The 22,515-nt window shown below is 47.4% G+C and overlaps 1 protein-coding gene and 1 long non-coding RNA gene across 3 annotated transcripts; one reads left to right on the top strand and one right to left on the bottom strand.

The window, feature by feature from the left end:
* Positions 1–1,031: 1,031 nt before the first annotated feature.
* Positions 1,032–7,483, bottom strand: LOC310692991. Of its 2 annotated transcripts, XR_014518934.1 has the most exons (4): positions 6,723–7,483; positions 4,503–4,686; positions 1,791–2,014; positions 1,032–1,530 (listed from the first exon to the last, which is right to left on the bottom strand). It is a non-coding gene; the product is annotated as an uncharacterized lncRNA (long non-coding RNA). The 2 variants fall into 2 exon arrangements; XR_014518933.1 differs by having other exon boundaries at positions 1,032–2,014.
* Positions 7,484–10,161: 2,678 nt separating this feature from the next.
* Positions 10,162–22,440, top strand: NTAN1 (N-terminal asparagine amidase). The gene is made up of 10 exons (XM_083474458.1): positions 10,162–10,558; positions 13,366–13,468; positions 13,554–13,619; positions 15,217–15,325; positions 16,291–16,364; positions 17,642–17,695; positions 18,811–18,864; positions 19,913–20,010; positions 20,596–20,709; positions 21,732–22,440. Exons 1-10 carry the CDS (start codon positions 10,169–10,171, stop codon positions 21,909–21,911), a joined length of 1,242 nt encoding a protein of 413 aa, XP_083330584.1. The 5' UTR covers positions 10,162–10,168; the 3' UTR covers positions 21,912–22,440.
* Positions 22,441–22,515: the final 75 nt, after the last annotated feature.

Below are 22,515 nucleotides of genomic sequence, written 5' to 3'. Positions count from 1 at the left end.
CTAGCTCAGTCTTGCCTACACTGAGTGGTAATAGTTTTCTAGGATTCCCAACCTACAGATGCTGAGTGTTGATCCTGCAGCCTTCTGTATGCAAGGCTACTACTCTAGCCCTTTCCAATTAAGAGCCAAAGAAGTTTACACTTCTGTACTTTTTGTTTGCATGTGCAGATAATCCTCAATGCCCAAAGTCAGAGCTTTCCCTGCCAGCTGGAACTTGCCAGAACTCAGTTCTGGCACCTCTCAGGCGGGCACCATTGCCATTAAGAGAGAACACGGGAGGCGTTCGTGGAGAGTTCCGGCACCTTTAACTAGCACCGCCCAAATTTTTAAGTTCACCATGGAGTATATGGCAACCCTGCATGGTTCCATTTACAAGTTTCGTTGATAGGCTGGATCTGGATTCCATATTGTGCTAGGTGTGTGTTTCATGTGTAAGGATAGCCGGATGCAAAAGTTCTGAACAAAGGCATGCACATAGCACACTGGACCCCAAAACCCCTCCAACTTACTTATGGGTTCAGGTCCAGGGGCCTGTGTGCAAAGTCTGGAATCCCGGGACCCTGCAAGGTGGAGGGCTGCTTATCCACCTTGGGAAGGGAGGCATGAAGGTTCTGGGAGCTTCCCAGAGTCCTCCTACAACCTTTCCAGAGCCTGGTAAACAAGAAAACCCACTGGGTGAGGGGGGGGGAGAGAATAAATGCCGAGCCAGGAATGGTGGATTTCCTCCACTCTCCCATTCATTCATTCATTCATTCATTAACACCCGCCCCCTAAACAAAACCAACCACATCCAATTGCAACTGTGTATGTAAAGGGAGCTTATGTTGCAGGTTTACTATATAGTATAACTGGGATTTTTTCTTTAAAAAAGCAGAATGTAGGTAGAGATGACAAGGATGAAAATGCTCATCCCACGATACCTATGGCAGACCTTCCTAATGCTGGGCTTTTTGGTCCCAGCAGCCCCCTCCCTACAGCCCTCCTTCAGGCTCCCAAACCCAAAATTATTGTTAATTGCTATGCCCCACCACTTCAATTCTTAATCCATTTATTAAACTTACACAGTTAAGCAGGAAGATAGTCATGTACATGATAAAGTCACACCTCCAGGGACTGCAGATCCTCCAAACAGCAACAGCAGCTGCCTCTTGCGCTAGTTCACACAGGAGAGCTGCTTCCTCTCTTCTTCCGAACTCCAGCTCCTGGTCCCTGGTCATCTACTGGTTAGGATTGGACAGCATCGCTATTCTCCAGCACTTCCGTACCTAGGAAGAGAGTTGCACTCAGAGGCTGCCCAAGTTCTTTTTTCTGAACATCAGTGGGGGGGGGGGACCAAGTCGAGAGGCTTTTGTTCCTGCTTCTGCCGATTTCCATCCTCTTCCTATGAGTACAGCTGGCTGCTGCCCCAAATATCAATGCAAGAGAAGGGATGTGAGCTGAGCAGCAAGAGCCAAGAGCTGGTAGGGAGAGGCAGCGGTGAAGTCTGCTCCACAGTGCCTGGCAGCCCCATGTTGGGGTCACATCATAATCCTGGAGACAATGGAGTTCAGGGTGAGAGTATGAAGAATCTCAGGAAGGATATAGAATGTATTTAAGGCGCATTGTGCTTTCCCAAACTTAATAGTTTCACACCAGGTGTTGTGTTGCTGGATTCCCAGCTCCCATCAGCCTCCCAGGCAGCAAAGGATGATGGGAGTTGTAGTCTATCAACTTTGGAAGGCTAGAGATTCTCCTCACCTCTGCTCTACAAAATGCATTTCTGTGCCCCAAACAGTCAGCTAATTACATACCTCGGCATAGCCAGCTCTTTCCTTCACAATATCTTCACTGCAATCAGGCCAGCTTTTAAGAAAGAGGAACTTTGACTTCTTGGGCAACGACTCAGACGATATTCCCAATACCTCCCTCGCTCCCTAGCATCTCCATTAAAAACGAGCGTGTTCAAGAAGAAACTATGGCAATATCCTCTTCATGACGTCATGGCTGAGCAAGGATCAACAGTGTGACCTGCAGCCTGAAGAAAGGGGCAGAAATAGTGGCTGTCAAAGGACATGTGCAAAATTAATTGAAAAATAATGAGCGAACAGCCCCTATTCCACATTGTAAATAACTGTCAGGATACCCAAAGACTATAAACCAAAAGGTGGCTCTTCCCTCCCTCGTTCATCTCTTAAGGCTACAATCTGAACCCCATTCACCTGAGAGCAAGCCCCATTGTAGCCATAAGAACTTGCTTCTGAGTAGACATGCTTTTAAAGATAAAGGGACCCCTGACCATTAGGTCGAGTCGTGGCCAACTCTGGGGTTGTGACTCTCATCTCGCTTTATTGGTCGAGGGAGCCGGCGTACAGCTTCCGGGTCATGTGGCCAGCATGACTAAGCCGCTTCTGGCGAACCAGAGCAGCACATGGAAATGCCGTTTACCTTCCCGCCGGAGCAGTACCTATTTATCTACTTGCACTTTGATGTGCTTTTGAACTGCTATGTTGGCAGGAGCAGCGAGCAATGAGAGCTCACCCCGTCGCAGGGATTTGAACCGCCAACCTTCTGATCAGCAAGCCCTAGGCTCTGTGGTTTAACCGACAGCACCAACCGCATCCCAGGTGCAGGATAGGGTTGCTCTTTTAACGGTTGCTCAGCCCTAACCAACGTTTCAAACTGGCTTTGAAAGACTCACAAGCCAAGCGAAGATCTGCATCGACATTCCAAAAGGGCCAGGAAGCTTTGTGGTGAAGAGCTAGCTAGCATGGTCGCCACAAGCGATCAGGAGTTCCATACAAGTGAGCAAGCAGGCTTGATGGAAAGCACTGAGCAGGATTTTTCCATAGCCATTCCATCCCTCTTCCAACCAACAGCAACTTACCGTAAATTTCTATGCTATCTGCTGAGGAAGAAAATCTCTTTCTTGTGGTTCGAGGACCCGACCCCAGCGAAGTGAAATGAAGACACAGGGACACGTGATGTAAGGTTAATGAGCTGGAAAAGGCCACAACTTTATTGGTTTCAGCAATGAAAAGGTATTGGCTTAGGCATTGGATCGAAACAAATGGGTTATTCACCAGTAGGTGGAGCCTGTTGATGCTAATCCAACTATAGGCTCACCCCTGCTGTCACCGAGGGTCGTGCCAAGGCCTCCCGCCAAGCAGGCATCAGACGGAATACACGACCCCCAGATTCCTTTAACGGAATACCCCTAAAAATTGAAGGCATAGGCGATGGCTCGCGAGGAGGCGAAGGAAGAATGAGGCCGTGGAAGGCTGGCGCTGCAGCAAAAGGCTGCTGAACACCCCCCCTCCGTGGCACCTGGTTGGGTGGCCACGGGGGGGGGGGGGCGTGAGCGCCAGCCAGGTGAGCTGGAGGCAGGGGGCCATGCCCCCTGCTAGCCAGAGCTCGGGGCCCCGACCACAACCCTTCCCCTCTCTTTCAGGGAGGAGAGTCTTTCACAACCAGAATGGATATAACACACTGCCCCTCTTCCGTAAGTCTTGTGGGAAATAGGTAATTTGTTTATTTTTACTGAGCCTGCTGTTTCCATTATGCTGCAGTTGAAAAACTTAAGAGCCCTCTCTGCTGAGGGCTGGTTCTGGGCGGGGTTAGTCAGGCCCTCTCTTAAACTGATGCATACCTGGCATTGGGTCCAGACAGCAGCAATGTTCCAAATGTGGTAGGGAGCTGAAATTTTAATCTCCCACTTGGCCCTGGAGCACACAACACAGTGTCACTTGAAAGCGTTCTCGGAAATTTGTAATGGCATGTAAACCAAACTTCACCATCACAAAATGGCTGCCAAGGATGGGGGACGCAGGCAGACACAAAACACCCATTTCATACAAGGTGAAACTGGTGAGGCTAGAATACAAGTACAGTGGTACCTCGGGCTTAGAACGTAATTCGTTCTGGAGGTCCGTTCTTAACCTGAAACTGTTCTTAACCTGAAGCACCACTTTAGATAATGGGGCCTCCTGCTGCTGCTGCGCCGCCGGAGCACGATTTCCATTCTCATCCTGAAGCAAAGTTCTTAAATCGAGGTAATATTTCTGGGTTAGCGGAGTCATACCTGAAGTGTATACATACCTGAAGTGTATGTAACCCGAGGTACCACTGTAACTTGCCCAAGAAACTGAGTACAAGGCAGAAGTGGGGGGGTCTGAGCTCCAAAACACAAAACTACTTTCAACCTACATAATAAACCCATTTCACGTGAGCCAGGCTATTTTCTCTGCCAACCAACTAGGGTTGCCAACTCTGGCTAAGGAAATCCCCAAATTCTCATTTCTACATGATGAGTTACTTATCTAAATGTTGGTTAGGATTACAGGCCCCATTTCACCCCTTCAATTCACCTTTTAGCCCCTGGGAAGAGTGGCGGCGGGTTTTCTCAACTACCCACCCTCTTGACGCCATTTCTGATTAAATCCTTGTTAAATCTTCCCTCCCTGCAGCTAGGCCAAGACAGGACACTTCATACTGAAATAACTTGCAATTAAATGTGACGTTTTTACCTGCATTTCCCGTGTTGGCTTCCTTCTTTCTACATTTGTACCCGAGCCAACCACCTGTTTCTAGCGGGTACCTGACGTGATTCAGTGATGCCAACCTTCCAAAGTCTGAGAGTTACACCAAGGGATCCACAAATGCCTTGGATGTGGAACGGGGTGGGGTTCAGCAAAAATCAGGAAGCGGCACCTTGCAGCATTTGATGTTGGAAAAGCAGAATAGAAAAATTTAATTAGCTAAAACACTTTGAGAACCACTTGTTGCAGAACCTAAATCACCAACCTCCAGGTGTATCTGGACTATAACTCCCATCAACCCCAGAAGCATGATGGGAATGGTAGTCCAACAACCTTTGGATGGGTCCACACTGGCTACCTTTCCTGTAAAGGAAGAGTAAATATTTGGAATTGTTGGAGGCCCCTGCCACAGAATCTCAGCTAACAGGTGAGAGTGGAGGCCCTGAACTGTGTGAAGCTTTAAAGAATCATTGGTTTCCATCTCAGCTACTGATGTGCTACATCCATCCATCACCTTACAATTGACTCAAAAAAGGTTATTTATGTATGCCATTACTGCGGCCCATGTTTTGTTGGCCCAAAAATGGAAAATGAGTGAGGTCCCAACTAAAGAAGGACTTGTTGACAGAATATGTACTGCTTGCAGATTTAACATCTAGAATAAGAGAAGAACAACATATGTTTAGAGAAGATTGGAAAACGTTTACTGAATGTGGGGGGGGGAATTGTGTACACTTGAAAACTTTGGCAGCATTGAGATAAATTCAACCATGTAAATCAGTTTTGATGGATGTAATAATAATGGAATACTGAATGGTTTAGATTTTGTAAAATACACAGGGATTTATGATATGCAAAATGAACCATGGAAAGAGAAGGTGGGAAGCTATTGATATTTCAAGGATATTTAAATGAGTATTTTAAATTGTAAAACAGAAAATTTAATAAAAATCCTCTAACTTAAAGTAGGAAAAAGAATTGGTTCAACCACCAATTACCGTATTTTTCGCCCCATAGGACGCACTTTTTCCCCCTCCAAAAATGAAGGGGAAATGTGTGTGCGTCCTTTGGGGAGAATGCAGGCTTTCGCTGAAGCCTGGAGAGCGAGAGGCATTGGTGCACACCGACCCCTCTCGCTCTCCAAGCTTCAGGAAGCTATCCGCGGGCTCACAAGGCTCCCACGGGCTCACAAAGCTTGCGGGCAGTAGCCCGAAGCACGTGGGGCCCTCCGGGTGTGTGCAAGCCTTGCGTGCCCAGCGGGAGGTCCCGCTGGGCGCGCGAGGCTTGGGGCGGCAGCCTGCAGCCCGAAGCACAGGGCGCCCCATGCTTCGGGCAGGTGTGCGTAAGGCTTGGGGCGGCAGCCGTGGCTGGGGGGGGGGTTTATTCATTTCCTCCCCAAAAAACCGAGGTGCGTCCTATGGGCCGGTGCGCCCTATAGGACGAAAAATACGGTATATGCTGGCTAAACTGTTTGGCACCAAAACAATGCCAAAGTCCTAGAGCCGGGCTACATTCACACCATCAAACCTAGAGCCCTATGATACAACTTTGAAAAGTCATGGCTGCCTCGAAGAATTCTGGGAGCTGAGAGTTGTTAGGGAGCTGCTCCAACTCCAACTCCCAAGACTGCCTCTGTAGAACAAAGAACCACAAACATGAGTAATATTAACCATAACAAGACCAATAAAAGCCACTTGAAAAGCAAGCATGCATTTTTAAAAACAACACACACTTTTAAACAGTTGGTGAACATTGGGAGACTTCAGGGTGCAGATTTGGAAAAATCAGATAAACACTTGAGTCAGACCTCTGTAACTAAACACAGATGAAAAATTAGCATAAAGAGGAGCCGGATTGAAAAGCAACTTGCACCTTCAGAACACTATCACTCAGCCTGCCTGGTCCACAATTGTGCCGTTAAACCAGGGGTCAGCAAACTTTTTCAGCAGGGGGCCGGTCCACTGTCCCTGAGGCCTCATGGCGGGCCAGACTATTTTTTTTGGGGGGGGGAAATGAACAAATTCCTATGCCCCACAAATAACCCAGAGATGCCTTCTAAATAAAAGCACACATTTTACTCATGTAAAAACATGCCGAGGGCCGGATTTAGAAGGCAATTGGGCCGGATCCGGCCCCCGGGCCTTAGTTTGCCTACCCATGCGTTAAACTAAAAACTAGCCCCCTGGTAGGAAGAACAGAGGAATTTACCTTATACCAAAACAAAGACCATTGCTCCATCTAGTTCAGTACTGTCCCCACCGAATGGCAGATGATTTCTAAGATTTCAGGCAAAACTTCTTTCCGGCAGCTTAGAGAATTCCCCTTTGTTTGTAAGGGAAGCTACTAGGAAAATAGATTTATTGGGGGAGTGAATGAATCCATCCCCGAGCCATAAAACAAAGCCCAGCTCCCTCTTCCCATTGCTCTTAAGAGAGTCTCAAACCACATTCTAGTCTCCTAGTTCCATTTTGCAACATTGACCCAGGACTGGTTGCCATGGTTTTTCCCGCTCTTTACTGACTAAGCCTTGCCCGCTTTGCATCTCCTGCACATTCCTGCTCCAGACTTCTCGATTCCCATGCAACCACTTTAAGGAACCCGGGCTTCCTCCGCCACTGCCCTGGTCCACAGCTGGGGCAAGCAACACCCGCTTGTGGCTGTGGCCTTTCCTTAAAGGCTCAGGCAACAGGGTGAGACAGCAGCAGCAGCAGCAGCTTGTCAAATCTCCAGGATTGGCTGCAGGCGTTTCCTGAAGATGCAGGACAATTCCTGGAGGCCATATATGAGAGGATACTCTAAATTTTAGAGTCTAAAACAATTCTTTTTGAAGGCACTGCTAACTTAGTTTCTAGCAGCTGCCAGACTTTGTATTGCACACACACACAAAAATGGAAGAATGATCTGTTGTCTTGAATTGTGGCATAAGAATTTGTGGAACCTTGCAGCTGCTGAAAATACACCCAACAATGTTTTGTGTGATGAAAGAAGGCAAAGGACCAGTAGAACAATTTTATGCAAGTTGGTGTTCTTTCATTTTTGCCTTAAGATTCTCCTATTTCTTAACTTGCATTTTCTCCCCCCATTTCAGAAAACGAGTGCTGCCAAATGTCCAGGTTTCCCCAGACATATATGGGATTCTGACGTTGCAAATGGTGTCCAGGGGGAAATATTGCAAATTGGGGGGGGGGGGGAGTCCGGGGAAACCCGGCTGTATGGTAACACATTTCGGAATCGAAGGTTTTGCTTAAAAATTGTGGTCTCTCTTGGAATAAGCCCCAAATCGCTTCTTTTGGAGCTGCTGGCTTTCTCAGGTATGTGTGGCCACCTCAGCACTTGCCATGCCTAGGTGTCCTTATGCAGGAGAAGGCCCTGGTCATCCCTCTTGGTGCTGCTGTCTGCAGGTGAGATGATGGGTGGCATCAGAGCAAAGCGCTTCCAGGTGTGCTTGGTGTCCCTCCTCCTCCTGCTCTTTTTGTGAGTTGTTTTTGGTGAGTTGGCAGCCCTACCAGAAAGGGCTAACTTAACTGGGCTTTTTGTTTTGTTTTGTCTCCAGCATAGCGACAGTGGCTTGCTTTTAAGTTCCTCCGCCTCTTCAGAGTCCCCCCCCCCTCCCTAAGTTTAGGGCAAACAGTTCCCTAACCTCCCAGCTGCCCAGTGAGATAGACAGCCAGTTCCAAGGAACACTTTAAGCAGCTGCTAATGAAGGAGGTGAGGACAGGTGACCCCACCTAGGCCCGAAGTCACCCCCCCCCTAAAGCAGGCTCAAAGCTTCTCAAAGCTTTTCAAAATCATTTTCTCAGCAGCTAAGCATCTGCTCATTTGCGCTGCTGTTGCAAGGCAAAATGTTATTCTTTTATCAGTACGAGAGAGCTTCAAAAAGCTAATGAATAGACTCTGTCAGAGCAGGCCTGAGAACTGACTTTTATCTCATTCAGTTGCAACATCTTGGACACGCTGAACCACTCTCATTCCCTTTTTCCTGGGAAGGGTGCCAAGAGTCCAAGAGTCCCAAGACAGGAGCTTTCTGTTCATGCTCAGGGGAACTCGAGGCAGGACTCTGGAAGAGGAGGGGAAAGGGGAGGGAACTAGAAGGGGAATATATCCTCTGTGCAAATGACTGTGAACTCGTGCTTGTTTGTGAACTATCACACTCGCTCCTTCTACCAGTTCATGGATAGTAGAAATAAAGCTTTTTCTCCGAAACTATTCCTTGAGTGTCTGTTGACTCCCATTTCCCTTTCCCGGGCACAATATTTTTCCCACCCGAGGGCAAAGCCTCATAAGGCTACACTTACTGCTTGCCAGCTATTCCTCTTGCTCTGGGGCAGGGGGTGAGTCTGAAAAGAGCCCACGGGCTGAAGAGCACAGGCACTTGTTCAAAAAACAAAACAAAACAAAAACAAACCACAAAAGCAAGAAATGGGAGGGGTATAGCTTTTATTTATTTAATTTAAAAATATTATATATGCCACTAACTTGTATAGAAAACGTCCAAGCGGTGTAGAGCAGATATAAAGATTGCAACTGCCATAAGAAAGCAAGAAAGGTCAGTAAGGAGTTGACCAGTGACAAAAAAATTGTCCTGTTGAAAAGGCCTGTTGATGCAAGGCAGTCTTGCAAAGGATGCTGAAGGGGCAGGCTGCAGAGGCAATTCATTTGCACGCACTAGCAAATCGAGGTGCGTGAGATCCTGTGACACTATAACAATTTTGATAAGCTATGTTGCACCTAGCTGCTATAAATTCTTTTCTGGACTCATTGTCGTTCTCAGGATGTTCTGTGTGCTTTTGTTTTGTGGAATTCAGAGTACAGTGGTACCTCGGTTTACAAACTTAATCCGTTCCGGAAGTCCGTTCTTAAACCGAAACCGTTCTTAAACCGAGGCGCGCTTTCCCTAATAAGACCTCCTGCCACTGGTGCCCTTCCACCATTTGGCTTCCCTTCTTAGACCAAGGTAAAGTTCGCTAAGCAGAACACTACTTCTGGTTTTGCGGAGTTCGTAAACCAAATAGTTCGTAAACAGGGCTGTTCTTAAACCGAGGTACCACTGTATATTTTTGTATACTCTGTTGGAAGCCTCCCAGAGTGGCTGGGGCAACCCAGTCAGATGGGTGGGGTACAAATAATAAAATTGTTGTTGTTGTTGTTGTTAGTAATATAGCATTTGGTGCTCTTGCGCAACATACCTGTATTGTAAAAGAAAGTAGTTGTGTTTTTTATATATATATAAAAAGGACTGTGGTTCAGTTTGTAATTTAATGACACTCCCTTAGCTTTAAGGACTTGACAATTTGAGGGCTTGCTCTGAGTTCCGTCACCTGGGCTGTTCCACAGGTCAGTTTTCCCCAAATGTACAACAACCCCATTCCCCTTTTGAGAGTTTAGTCGTTACCCGTAAACCCCTTCTTGGGTGAAGTGACCTTCGTTTTCATACCTTTGTTTTTCACTGCAAACTAATATTATCCAAATAGGAAAGCGAGATGTTGTTTGGTTGTTTAATTGGAAAGTGGGATATGAAATATTAAATAAACCTTAACAGTCATATGTCATATATTACATGCAGCTGATGGGACTGTGTGCATGAGCGCTTATGCACACACAAATGGTTTTTTAAAAAATATTAGGTATGCAAGGGGGGGGAGCTGTAGCCTATAATGCAGAAAGGCATTGCTCTGCCCACTTTTACTTCTGGCCCTGCCCACCGCTGCTATGCGGCCCGCCGAAGATTGACCTTGGAGGAAAGTGGCCCTCGGGCTGGAATAGACGCTACTCCCTCTCCCCTGACCCCCGAGGGCTCCCCCGATCCTCCTCCCACGCCGCCACGCCCTCTTCCCAATGCACCCGAGGACTACATTTCCCAGCGCCCTTTGCAGCCCGGTCTGGCCTCGCCCTCGTGGCGCGGCGCTCAGCTGAGAGTCTCCAGCAGGAAGTTCCGCGGCTCCTGCGCTGGGCGCTTCCCCGAGATGCCTTTGCTGGTCAATGGGGAGCGGGTCGACTTGTCCCAGCCCACGAGGGAGCTGATCTACACCTTCCCGGAGCTGGAGGTGAGCTGCGAGCTGGCAGCTGATTATAGGGATTATTCATTAATAGAAGAAAGGGGGGCAGGGCTGAGGGTGTGAGTTGAAGGGTGCGTCCTTAGATGCAGATATTTAAAATAAAATGAAATGTCTTCCGTTTGCTCTGCTCCGGTGCTCTTCGGAGGCTGTGTCTCTGTGCACCGCTCTCCTTGGAAAGTAGCGCCATTGAACTCTATGGGAGTTTTTTTAATAGAAACAACAACGCCAGTGCAATCATGTGCATGCTTACTCTGAAGTAAGCCCCATCGAGTTCAATGGGAATGACTCTCAGGTAAGTGTGTGTGTGTGTGTGCACTTGTGCTTGTAAAGAAGCATTGCGGGGATATTTAGTCCTCCAGATGTTGATCGCAGACTTGTAGACTTTGAAGGGACCACCAGGGTCAGCTTCCACAATCAAGTGGCCTGTTGGCCACGCTTGCTGGTGATTATGGGAGTTGTAGTTCAGCAGCATCTGGAAAGCTATATGTTTTTACACCCACCCCTGGTGTGGTAGAGGATTACAGCCTTACTTTTGAGCAAATATGCACTGGGAGACAGGTGTTTGGAACACAATGCCAGGGTGCGTAAAGGTAAAGGGACCCCTGACCATTAGGTCCAGTCGTGACCAACTCTGGGGTTGCGGCGCTCATCTCGCTTTATTAGCCGAGGGAGCCGGCGTACAGCTTCCGGGTCATGTGGCCAGCATGACTAAGCCGCTTCTGGCGAACCAGAGCAGCGCACAGAAACGCCATTTACCTTCCCGCAGGAGCAGTACCTTATTTATCTACTTGCACTTTGACGTGCTTTCGAACTGCTAGGTTGGCAGGAGCAGGGACCGAGCAACGGGAGCTCACCCCGTCACGGGGATTCGAACCACCGACCTTCTGATCGGCAAGTCCTAGGCTCTGTGGTTTAACCCATAGATGCTCCCAAAAGGTGGTGTCTTCTAGCTTAAATACAGAGCCAGTGCAGTGCAGTGGTTAGAGGGTCTGGGAGAACAGGGTTCAGTTCCCCACTCAGCCATGAAGCTCGCTGGTCATCCTTACCTCAATGGTTGTTGTGGGGATTAAACAATGAGGGGAAGAACCATGTATGTGCCATGGAGAAAAAAGTAGGCTATAAATACAATCAGTCAAATATGCTGCACATTTAAGCAGCCATTGTTTTGGTGTTAATGACTTGAGAGCTTGTTACTTTCAATTTATTTTGAATATCCTGATGTAAGGTAACTCTCAACTTCTATTTTGCATGGGCCGCTTTCAGGCTTTTCTCCACCGGCCTTCCCTTTTTTAAAAAAATGCAACCAAATTTCCCCACCCCTGCTCTTTTTGCAGATGTTCTTTTCATGCCCTTCTTGTGTCTTCCTCAAACCTTCGCTGATTTTCTCCCCTGCTCCCTGAAATACTTGAGAAACAGGTTCTCCCCCCCCATATACTTAATGGGGACGGCCCACCTTTTGGGGGCCAGACTGGAATTTTGGAATGTCTTTTATATCTCGCTTACTTGTCACTTTCATATTCCTCCAAAGCGCTCAAGATGGCATTCATGGTTTTATCCTCACAGCAGCCATATGAGGTAGGTTAGACTTGAGATGCAGTGACTGGCCCCAGGTCACCTAGAGAGCTCCATGGCTGAGTGGGGATTCAAATCTTGGTATCCCAGGTTCCAGTCTGATGTTCCAAGCACTAAACCACAAAATGGCTACTGTATGTGTGTGTTTGTGAAAGAGGAGAGAGATCACAAAATGGCTGCCACATCTAAAATACGGTGTGGGCTTGTTTTCCCTGTCAGTGGGGGAGAATGCACCCACATCAGCCAACCTCTTACAGAGAGCATTTTGTACCTCTGCTCCATTTGGAATGGAAGAGGATGTTCAATGTTGGTTCAATTCATGATTGGGAAGGTTCCCAATGTGGGAGAGGCCAAGCTAGGGCAAACAGGAACTGGGCAGGAAAACCAAAGGTCTCTTGTGAACTGTGGATTTTTTTGAGGGGATATTGACTGAGATCTTTCTTGGCCACCATAAGAGGTACTGGTGGCAACATTGGCACCTGCAGGCAGCATGTCTGTGACCCCTGTTTTGGAATTTATTGCAAGCAGCCACTCCACGGAGGAAAATTCAGCCCATGCCTGGTTGTCATCTTGGCCCATAGGATGAAGCGGCTGGCTTTTGACGTGTCCTCACAAAATGGCCCAATATTGGTACATCACCACGGGCTGAACTCTTCCCACCCCATGTTTGTTACACCCTGGTGTGTTTATGGGAATAAATCCCCTATGCAGTTCCAAGTGATTTGTCATTTGGCCTGGAAGATTTGCTCTGACAGCTGGATAGCTCCATTGGTTAGAGCTTGGTGCTGATAACACCAAGGCTGCAGGTTCGATCCCTGTAAGTGACAGCTGCATATTCCTGCCTTGCAGGGGTTTGGACAGATGCTCCTTAGGGCCCCATCCAACTCTTAAGGAAAGCTCTTGGGTTTTCGTTTGCTGATTTAGGTGCCAGAAATTATTTGTTTATTTATTTGTAGACCACCTTGTCCCAAAACAATGCTTCTGAGTGGTTTGCAAAAGTATAAAAAAGCAGTTAACACAAAAAATTAACTACGAACATCCATAATTGCAGCACACAGTCAAATGTTCCCATTCAAATGCAGTAAAATAGTTAAGAGTCTGGTTGGGAGACCACGGGCATGCCTGCATAAACAGGCACATCTTCAGCATTGAGGGCTTCTGATCTCAGAACGATTGTGCTAGCTGGGAACCTAAATACGACTTTGTTTCCCCATTTTCTACAGGAACAAGCCAAAATCTTAAGAGGTCAGCCTGCTCAATCAGTGGGCCCCAAAGGACTTCTCTATGTCCAGCAGAGAGAATTTGCAGCTACCACTCCTAAGGATGGTAGGTTGGCGCTAAGGAAGTTCCATCCAAAAGTTAAGAAATAGCCGCCAGGACCTCACTTTTCCTTCTCCTCCTTTTCCCTCAGCTTCTGTCTCTATTCTCGGATCAGATGATGCAACCACCTGCCATTTGGTGGTCCTCAGACACACAGGTATGTCCTTGGGCTCTGGGTTCCTTGCTGCTTTTGAACTATGCCCCTGGATTTCGATGCCTCTGATTTACAGTGGTGCCCCGCAAGACAAATGCGTCGCAAGACAAAAAACCCGCTAGACGAAAGGGTTTTCCGTTTTTGAGCTGCTTCGCAAGACGAATTTCCCTATGGGCTTGCTTCGCAAGACAAAAAAGTCTTGCGAGTCTTGCCATTTTTTTCCACTTCTCCCCCTTTTTCTAAGCCGCTAAGCCGCTAATAGCCTTTTAGCCACTAATCCGCTAATCCTTTAATAGCCGCTAAGCCTTTAATAGCTGCTAAACCGCTAATAGCGCTAATCTGCTAAACCGCTGTCAGAGCTGCTCCCAGATCCTAGCTCACAGAGGATCACGCTAGCCAGCGTTCACTTTATAAAAGTCTTTATTGAGTTACAGTTTCCATTTTCAAGCTGCCGCGTGCAGCTCTACGTCTTATAAGCTAGACCGGCGAAGCTCCGTCTGAGTCTCCGCCCCCTGTACACCAACTTAATACCCTAGCCTTACTCCACCTTTTCCGCCTGACCGTTCTTCTCTGCCCCCCGTGGTCTCTTCCTTCCTGGACTCTTCTGACGCTGACCCCCCGGACCCTTCTGTCTCCTTGCGTCGGGCTTTAGGACCTGGCTCCCTTTCCGGGCTGCTTACTGCGCCGCCTTCCTGTGCATTTGAACTTGGCGCGCGCGCCCAACCTTCCACTTTCCGCTTGACCGTTTCTTCGCTCTCCGATGGAGGTGTGGCCACTCCTGACTCATGCCCTCCCCCCTGCTGCGAGCTGCCAGAGCTCGATACCTGGCGCCTTTCCTCCCCACTGCGCTCTGTTGGTGACGCTGGCCCCGATCTCCAACTGCTGCCCTCTGAACCCTCTCTGGACCCTTCTTCCTGGGGTGCCCCCCTAAGCTCCCCCCTTGCTCTGGCCACTGGCGCTCCTTTCTGTGAATCTTCTGATTCACTGGAAAGACTCGGAGATCTCGGGTCGTCGTCATCACTCATCTTTTCTTCGGACTCCTCCCCCTCGCTCTCTGTTTCCTCCTTTGCCCTCGCCTCTGCTCCTGAACCCCTGACAACCGCTAATAGGGTTGCTTTGCAAGATGAAAAAAACCGCTATTTTCGTCTTGCGAGGCACCACTGTATAGGGTTTTTCAGCCAGTACAACAGGTTTTGGCTGATGACATCGAAGTATCTGGGAAGGCAAGAAGCATTTTAAGAGTTGAGGGACATGCTTAACCAAGTATAAACTCTGGGGTGTGGCCCAGGGAGGGCTTTGAGCTCCAGATAAGCTTGGAGCGCTACATATCTGTTGCGCCAGAAGCAGTTTAGTCATGCTGGCCGCATGACCTGGAAAGCTGTCTGTGGACAAGCACCAGCTCCCTCGGCCTGAAAGCGAGATGAGCGCCGCAACCCCATAGTCACCTTTGACTGGACTTAACCGTCCAGGGGTCCTTTACCTTTTTATCTTTTAAATGCAGGTACCTTGAACCTGATAACGTACGGGCAGCAATTGCTGACTGTAGTTGCCATTGTCTGGAACATGCAAACCATCCATATTGTATTTTTGTTTCCCTCAGGCAGCGGGGCTATCTGTTTGACTCACTGCGATGGATCGGATACGGAGACAGAAGTTTTGTTAATCACAAATGCAGTGAAAGTGCTTTCTCCTAACACGGAATGTGGAAGGTCAGCTTTTCTCTTTAACTGTTGGTGGCTGTCAAGCAAACTGGAAAAGGGCAGATGATCAACTAACAGTTAATTTACTTAATATGGATATTTTATTTATATTTAATACCCCAACCTTTTCCTCCAAGGCGCTAAAAGTGGCATACATGGGTCTCCCCCACTTCCTCATTTAATCCCCACAACAACCCTGTGAGGTAGGTTAGGCTGAGAGGCCATGACTGGCGCAAGGTCACCCACGGAGCTTCATGGCCAAGTGGGCATTTGAACCCTCGTCTAGCCACTGTAACCACTAGGCCACACTGCCCCTCCAAACTCTTCAGATATGTATGCCTTTTTGACAGTGTTTAAGGAAATTTGAGATGAAATAAACTGTGATAAGTTTGTTACCACTCAATAATAAGTGGGGAGGGGACGGACAGACAGACGACAGAAACCTGTAATAATTTATTTTACATTCCCAGTGTGATGTAGCGGTTAAGAGCAGTAGACTCGTAATCTGGTGAACTGGGTTTGCCTCCACTCCTCCACATGCAGCTGCTGGGTGACCTCGGGCCAGTCACACTTCTCTGAAGTCTCTCAGCCCCACTCACCTCACAGAGTGTTTGTTGTGGGGGAGGAAGGGAAAGGAGAAGGTTAGCCGCTTTGAGACTCCTTCGGGTAGTGATAAAGCGGGATATCAAATCCAAACTCCTACTCCTCCTCCTCCTCTTCTTCTTCTTCTTCTTCTTCTTCTTCTTCTTCTTCTTCTTCTTCTTCTTCTTCTTCTTCTTCTTCTTCCTCCTCCTCCTCCTCCTCCTCCTCCTCCTCTTATATCAATTCACCACAATCAAGATAAGAGTAAAAGTGAATAAATGAATAAATAAAGCGCTTGATAAATTTCAGTGGATCCCACTCAACTAAGGCTTTAGTCGATTGATCTGCCGGTGATAACAGGTTATATCTCCAGCTTCCGTCCTTGTTATTAGGTTGGAAGTACACCTGATTGGAGGATTCAGCGATGACAGGCACTTATCCCAGCGACTTACCAATCAGCTCCTGAGTAAGTTTGCATTCCTACTCCCTCTGTCAACGTTTAGAATTCCGACTGGGTGCAGGTAAAGCTTGCAGAGCTTGTGAGAGGTTTACGCTGTTGGGGATAGCAAGGGCTCACACCAAATCCTGCATGTAGCTCCTCCATGGGGAGGGACAAAGAGGAATGAATGGCACTTAAGCCCTGCCCACTGGGAATGCTGCTCAACCTCTGCTGTGCCACAGAGACTGGATTCAGACATTGCATCAAGCGGTGGAAGGACGTTTAAGTGTGGCCTGGCGTGATGGCTGAGCTGGCAAACCACGGTTTCTGATGAGTTGGCAAACCAGAATCTGACAGCACAGTTTCCAGAGGGTTGGCAAACCATGGTTTGGGGCCTTTTTATTTTTGCTACAGTGGTTTGGCATGATGCCCGAGTAGAGCAGCCTTTCTCAACCGTGGGCTCCCAGGTGATCTTGAACTACAACTCCATCATCCCTGATCACTGGCCATGCTGGCTAGGCCAGCAACATCTGGGGACTCAAGGTTGAGAAGGACTGCCCTAGAGTTATGAGCCTTATGAGAGTTACGAGCCCTCTTGATATGGCTCTGAGGCCACAGCAATTCCCATTTCAATCAAGGTTTAAGCCAGGGGTCAGCAAACTTTTTCACTGTCCCTCAGACCTTGTGGGGGGCTGGACTATATTTTTTTTGGGGGGGGAATGAATGAATTCCTATACCCCACAAATAACCCAGAGATGCATTTTGAATAAAAGCACACATTCTACTCATGTAAAAACACACTGATTCCCATACCGTCCGCAGGCCGGATTTAAAAGGCGAATGGGCCGGATCCAGCCCGCAGGCCTTAGTTTACCTACCCATGGTTTAAGCCCTGTTTGCACCAATTCCCAGAGTCTCCTTGTAAGAGGGATTGATTGTTAAACCACTCTGGGAATTGTAGCTCTGTGAGGGAATAGGGGTCTCCTAACAATTCTTGGCACCCTTAACAAGCTATAGTTCCCGGAGTCCTTTGGGGAAACCGTGACTGCTTAAAGTAGAACGAATTGGTTATTAGCATGGCTTAGAGTCAACCAGCTCCCACTCAGGATACCCACTGAAATTAATAGGCCAGCACCTGTCATGTCCATTAATTTCAGTGGGTCTACTTTGAGTGGGACTAATGTAGGATTTTTATCCAATGTTGCCTTTTTTCTTTTTTAAAAAAGAACTCTGGTTTCTATGTAGCCTGGAAATATCTCATTCTGTTGCGCAGGTCTCACACTTTCCCCTCTTGTTATTCCTAGGAGCGTTTGACCGCTTGCAGGATAATGTCCATTTAGTGACCTTCTGCGTGACAGGTAACTTTCAAATGGGCAACTTTCCTCTGCTTCCCATCTTCTCAGCTACCTGGCCTAAGGTGTTTTTGCCACATCCGCACCGTACGTTTAAAGCACTGTGATGCCACTTTTAATCAGTTGTGTCTTCCCCCAAAGAAACCTGGGAATTGTAGTTTGTTAAGGGTGCTGAGAGTTGTTGGGAGACCTCTGTTCCCCTCACAGAGCTACAGCTCTCGGAGTTCCCTGGGAAGAGCAATCAATTGATTTTTTGATTGATTGGAAAACTACTCTGGCAATTGTAGCTCTGTGAGAGAATAAGGTTTTCCTAACTCTCGGCACCCTTAGCAAACTTCTGTTCCCAGGATCCTTTGGGAAAAGCTGTTTCTGCTAAAGCAGTTACTGTAAGATAAAGGACCCCTGACCATTAGGTCGAGTCGTGACCGACTCTGGGGTTGCGGTGCTCATCTCGCTTTATTGGCCGAGGGAGCCGGCGTACAGCTTCCGGGTCATGTGGCCAGCATGACTAAGCCGCTTCTGGCGAACCAGAGCAGCGCACGGAAATGCCGTTTACCTTCCTGCCGGAGTGGTACCTATTTATCTACTTGCACTTTGAGGTGCTTTTGAACTGCTAGGTTGGCAGGAGCAGGGACCAAGCAACAGGAGCGCTCACCCCGTCGCGGGGATTCGAACCGCCGACCTTCCGATCGGCAAGTCCTAGGCTCTGTAGTTTAACCCACAGCGCCACCCGCATCCCTAAAGCAGTACTGTATCATGCTTTAAATGTATGGTATGCATATGGCAACTATAGCCATATGTAACAATGCATGCTGATGTCAGATCCCAGTCCTTGTTCTGGAGAATGATTTCCGCCTTGTATTTTTGCATTTCTTTGACTTTTAGGTCGCCTTGCGGGGAGACTATCCTTAAAAGTAGCATCTCCCAACCCCAGACTGATGTCACAAATTTGAATGAATATTTGATGAGTCCTATATTTGTGTATACCTGGCAGGGACTTGTATCTCAGTTTCTTCCCAAGCTCAATGTTGTTGTTTTTTAAACGTGTCCTCTTCCGTGGAAGAATTAGAGGTTTTATTGTTATATCTCTCCTTCCCTCTCTCCTCTCTTTTAAATAACAGAATTAAATGACCGTCAAGAGAAAGGCAAACATTTGCCATTCATTTATGGAATTGGTGAGTAACGTTCACATTTGGTGTCAATTTATCAAGCTGGCTACAAATGATGCAGATGGTTTAATGAGAGGTTCACACACACTGCCTTTTGAAATTACCAGGCTTTTGTTTTGGTTTTTTGCTAAAGGAGAAGATCCTATTCTGGTAGGTATATTGTCTGCTTTCACCAGATCAGAAATCTAAACTTTTCCTGGACTTCTAATTTTATGCCAAGTTCAGATGTTTTGTAAAACCATGGTTTCCTTCTGTATCAATAAGGCAGTGACTTATTGAAAACAGTGCCACTCATCCCTAACTTGGACAACCGCTCCAGAATGATTTCATGGTCGATGGTATTGAAAGCTGCTGAGAGGTTGAGGAGAATTAACAGGGACACATTTCCCCTATCTGTCTCCTGACAGATATCATCATACAGGCTGACCAAAGCGGTTTCTTTGCCCAAACAGGGCTTAAACCTTGATTGAAATGGATCTAGAACAATCTTTCTCAACCTGTGGGTCCCCGGATGTTGAACTACAACTCCCATCACCCCTAGCTAGCAAGACCAGAGCTCAGGGATGATGTGAGTTGTAGTCCAACAACACCTGGGGACTCACAGGTTGAGAACCGCTGATCTAGAAGGTAAAGTTCCTCTCAAAGTATACCCATTGAAATTAAGACATAAGCTACTAGTGTCCATTAATTTCAGTGGAACTACTCTGAGCAGGACTGCAATGGGATACAGAATCATATGAGTTCACAGGTACTTAAAATACCTAGTCGAACTCACAACTGATGCACGAGATCAATGGTGTATTGGATCCCTGCCAGGCGACCTCTAATGAAAGCTCTAATCAAGGATCACCCACCACTTTCCAAGGCCACCTGTTCCACGGCTGAGCAGTGTACCATTAGGAAGCTGATGCTAATGTTTAATCTGGATCTCATTTCATGTAATTTTAACTTGTGGGCTTCAGCTCCATCCTAAGAGTTTGGAGCAACAGGGAGCAAATTTGCCCCTGCCCTCTGTGCGGCAGCCTTTCCATGTGATCCGATGTTGCTTTTCCAGCTGCGAATGTTAAAACGGGAGAGATTTTCCACGCAACGTTTCCAGACAAGGGGCCCGATGTGGATCTGCGGTCTGCCAGTATCTTAACGGGAGCCAAGGTAAGAATATACGTGTTTCAGTTTTCGGGAGATTAGAAAATGTAATTGTGAGACATAACTTCTTGTGGCATTTGCCTGCCTTGCGTCACAGGCGTTTCTGAAGCTGGTGCTCAGTTTGTAGTACAGACTGTAGGAGTTTTAAATCAGAATCCCAAACACCATTAATTCATTACAGTGGATGCTCGGGTTGCGAACGTGATCCGTGCAGGAGGCATGTTCACAACCTGCAGTGTTCGCAACCCGCAGCACCGCGTCTGTGCATGTGCGGGTTGCGATTCGGCGCTTCTGCTCATGCGTAAAGCATGACTGCCGAAACCCAGAAGTAACCCGTTCCGGTACTTCATTCTTTTGGGGGGTCCATAACCCAAAAAAACGCAACCTGAAGCATCTGTAACTCAAGGTATAACCCAAGGTATTTTTAGCATGGGCAAACACAGGAATTATATGTGTGTGTGTGTGTGTGTGTGTGTGTGTGTGCGCGCGTGCATGTGCATGTGCAAAGCCTCCAGATAAATACATACATCTCTCCTGCTGCCTTTTCATTTTGGGGCATTAACACGCTGTTCTGAAATTGCTGTTTTGTAGATGGTTAACGTTTATGACTCGAGAAAGGAGCAACTGTGCATTGGTCCTTACTTTTGGATGCCTTTCCCCCATGTGGATTTCTGGCTAGCCCAGGATGATCAACACATCTTGCAGGTAACTGGTCCTCTGAACTGAACAAGATGGTGGCGGGATCCCAACGAAATGCTCATAGAAACTCGGGGTGCTTTCGTTTCTGAAGATTAAGCAGTTTCACGCCCCTCATTTGTTAAATGTTTTTGTCACCTTTCCTCCTGGGAAAGATGGCAAATGGCTTTATGTGAGGTTGTCCCCTCCCTTTCAAAAACAGAACGAAACAAACAAAATACTGCATTTGTTACCCAAAGGTCTCCCAAGTGAGACCTTTATATTTATCTTAATATATTATAACATAAAAACAAAACAACAGCTGCAGGAAGCTCTGACAGCGCAGCAAAAACAAAACATGATCTCAGTCTAGACTCTAGAAAGAGGCCTGAGGGGAAAGGCAAGGACAGAAAGTGGTTGGCAAAGGTGCCAGGCAGACCTTGCTGGGGACAACATTCCTCAGATGGGGAGCCACAACTGAAAAGGCCCTCTCTTGTCACTTTTCTGAATATCTGGAGAAAGGCCTTAGAAGTTCTGGGTAGGTTTATAATCAGGAGAGGTGCTTCAGAGTATATTGGGGTATAAGCTGTAAACTTTATAGGTGAAAACCTATAGGAATTTAATAATAATGAATAAAACTACTACTTTGAATTGGGCTCAGAAAGCATACAGCCACTGTAGCTGTAACAAAATGGGTGTTGCATGATCTGTTTGAATTAAGCCTGTCAAAAGTCAGGGAGCTGACTTTCTGTTCTAGGTGAAGCTTCTGAACCATTTTCAAAGGCATCCCCACATAAAACACTTTACCCTGACAATGCAACAACCCTGTGTGCAAGTTAGATTAAGTGTGTGTAACTGGTCCAAGGTCACCTTGTGAGTTTCATGACCAAATGGAGATTTTGTACCTAGGTCACTCCAGCCCTAGTCTGACATTCTAACCCATGGAGTTCTGGCCTTTCTAATGCTGATGCGATTGTCTTGGAGGTGGGGGGACGGGGGACAGGTAGATGTAGCGACGATGGTGTATTTTAATTCTGCAATTTGTTTTCCAGAATCTCTCGACGTCGCCTCTGGCTGAACCGCCTCACTTTGTTTCCCACATTAGAGCAACTCTGATGTACTTAAAAGAGCACCCCTTTCCAGACAAGACACTGTTTCCTAGCAGAAAACCTTGGATATACAGGAAAAACGAGAGTGGCCTATGGGAGAAGGTCTCTTCCGACCAGATGTGACTTTTGAAAGAGTCCGAGTGAGACTCCGAAGGTGTGAATTGTGCCAAAGGAGGAACAGCTATTCCGGATGGCAGAGACTGCACTTGACTTCAATGAATAGCTCCCCCCCCCCGCCTTTTGCTAATATGAAACAAGACTGTGGAAGCTGACCCTGTTTGCACAGCGGCATAGCCTCAAAAAGTTCTCAAAGACTCAAATAATAACAAAGATACGTGAGGTTTCTATATTTTTACTGGATGAGATTCTGTCTGTGTGGGGCTCGAGGTATAAAGCAGGCCTCCCTGTCACACCACTGAGGAGGGTGCAATATCCTTCAGACATGCACATCCTTCCCAAGTTCTGGGGTGCTGTTTGGATTTGTGGGAGCTCTGAGCCAAGAGTCCTCTGTCATGAGCCCCGAGCCACAATTGGCAGGCTTGCAGTGCTGTGTATAGCATTGTAATTCTGGGTCCAGCCCTCATTTTTTAAGTCCCACCCCCCACTTTCGTGTTGGTCTGGGGTATTGCCAACAATTAAAAGGCCAGCTTGAGCCAGTTGCCCAGTGTTTCCCCCCCTTAATAGCTTTATTTGAAACAGGTGGATTGCAGCTAGTATAGAACATCTC

The sequence above is a fragment of the Podarcis liolepis genome (assembly GCF_965112155.1).
Source record: "Podarcis liolepis genome assembly, chromosome: 14".
In the NCBI taxonomy this organism is placed as follows: domain Eukaryota; kingdom Metazoa; phylum Chordata; class Lepidosauria; order Squamata; family Lacertidae; genus Podarcis; species Podarcis liolepis.
The sequence above is the reverse complement of the archived record's forward strand: the minus strand, read 5'-3'. Positions and strand labels throughout refer to the sequence as shown.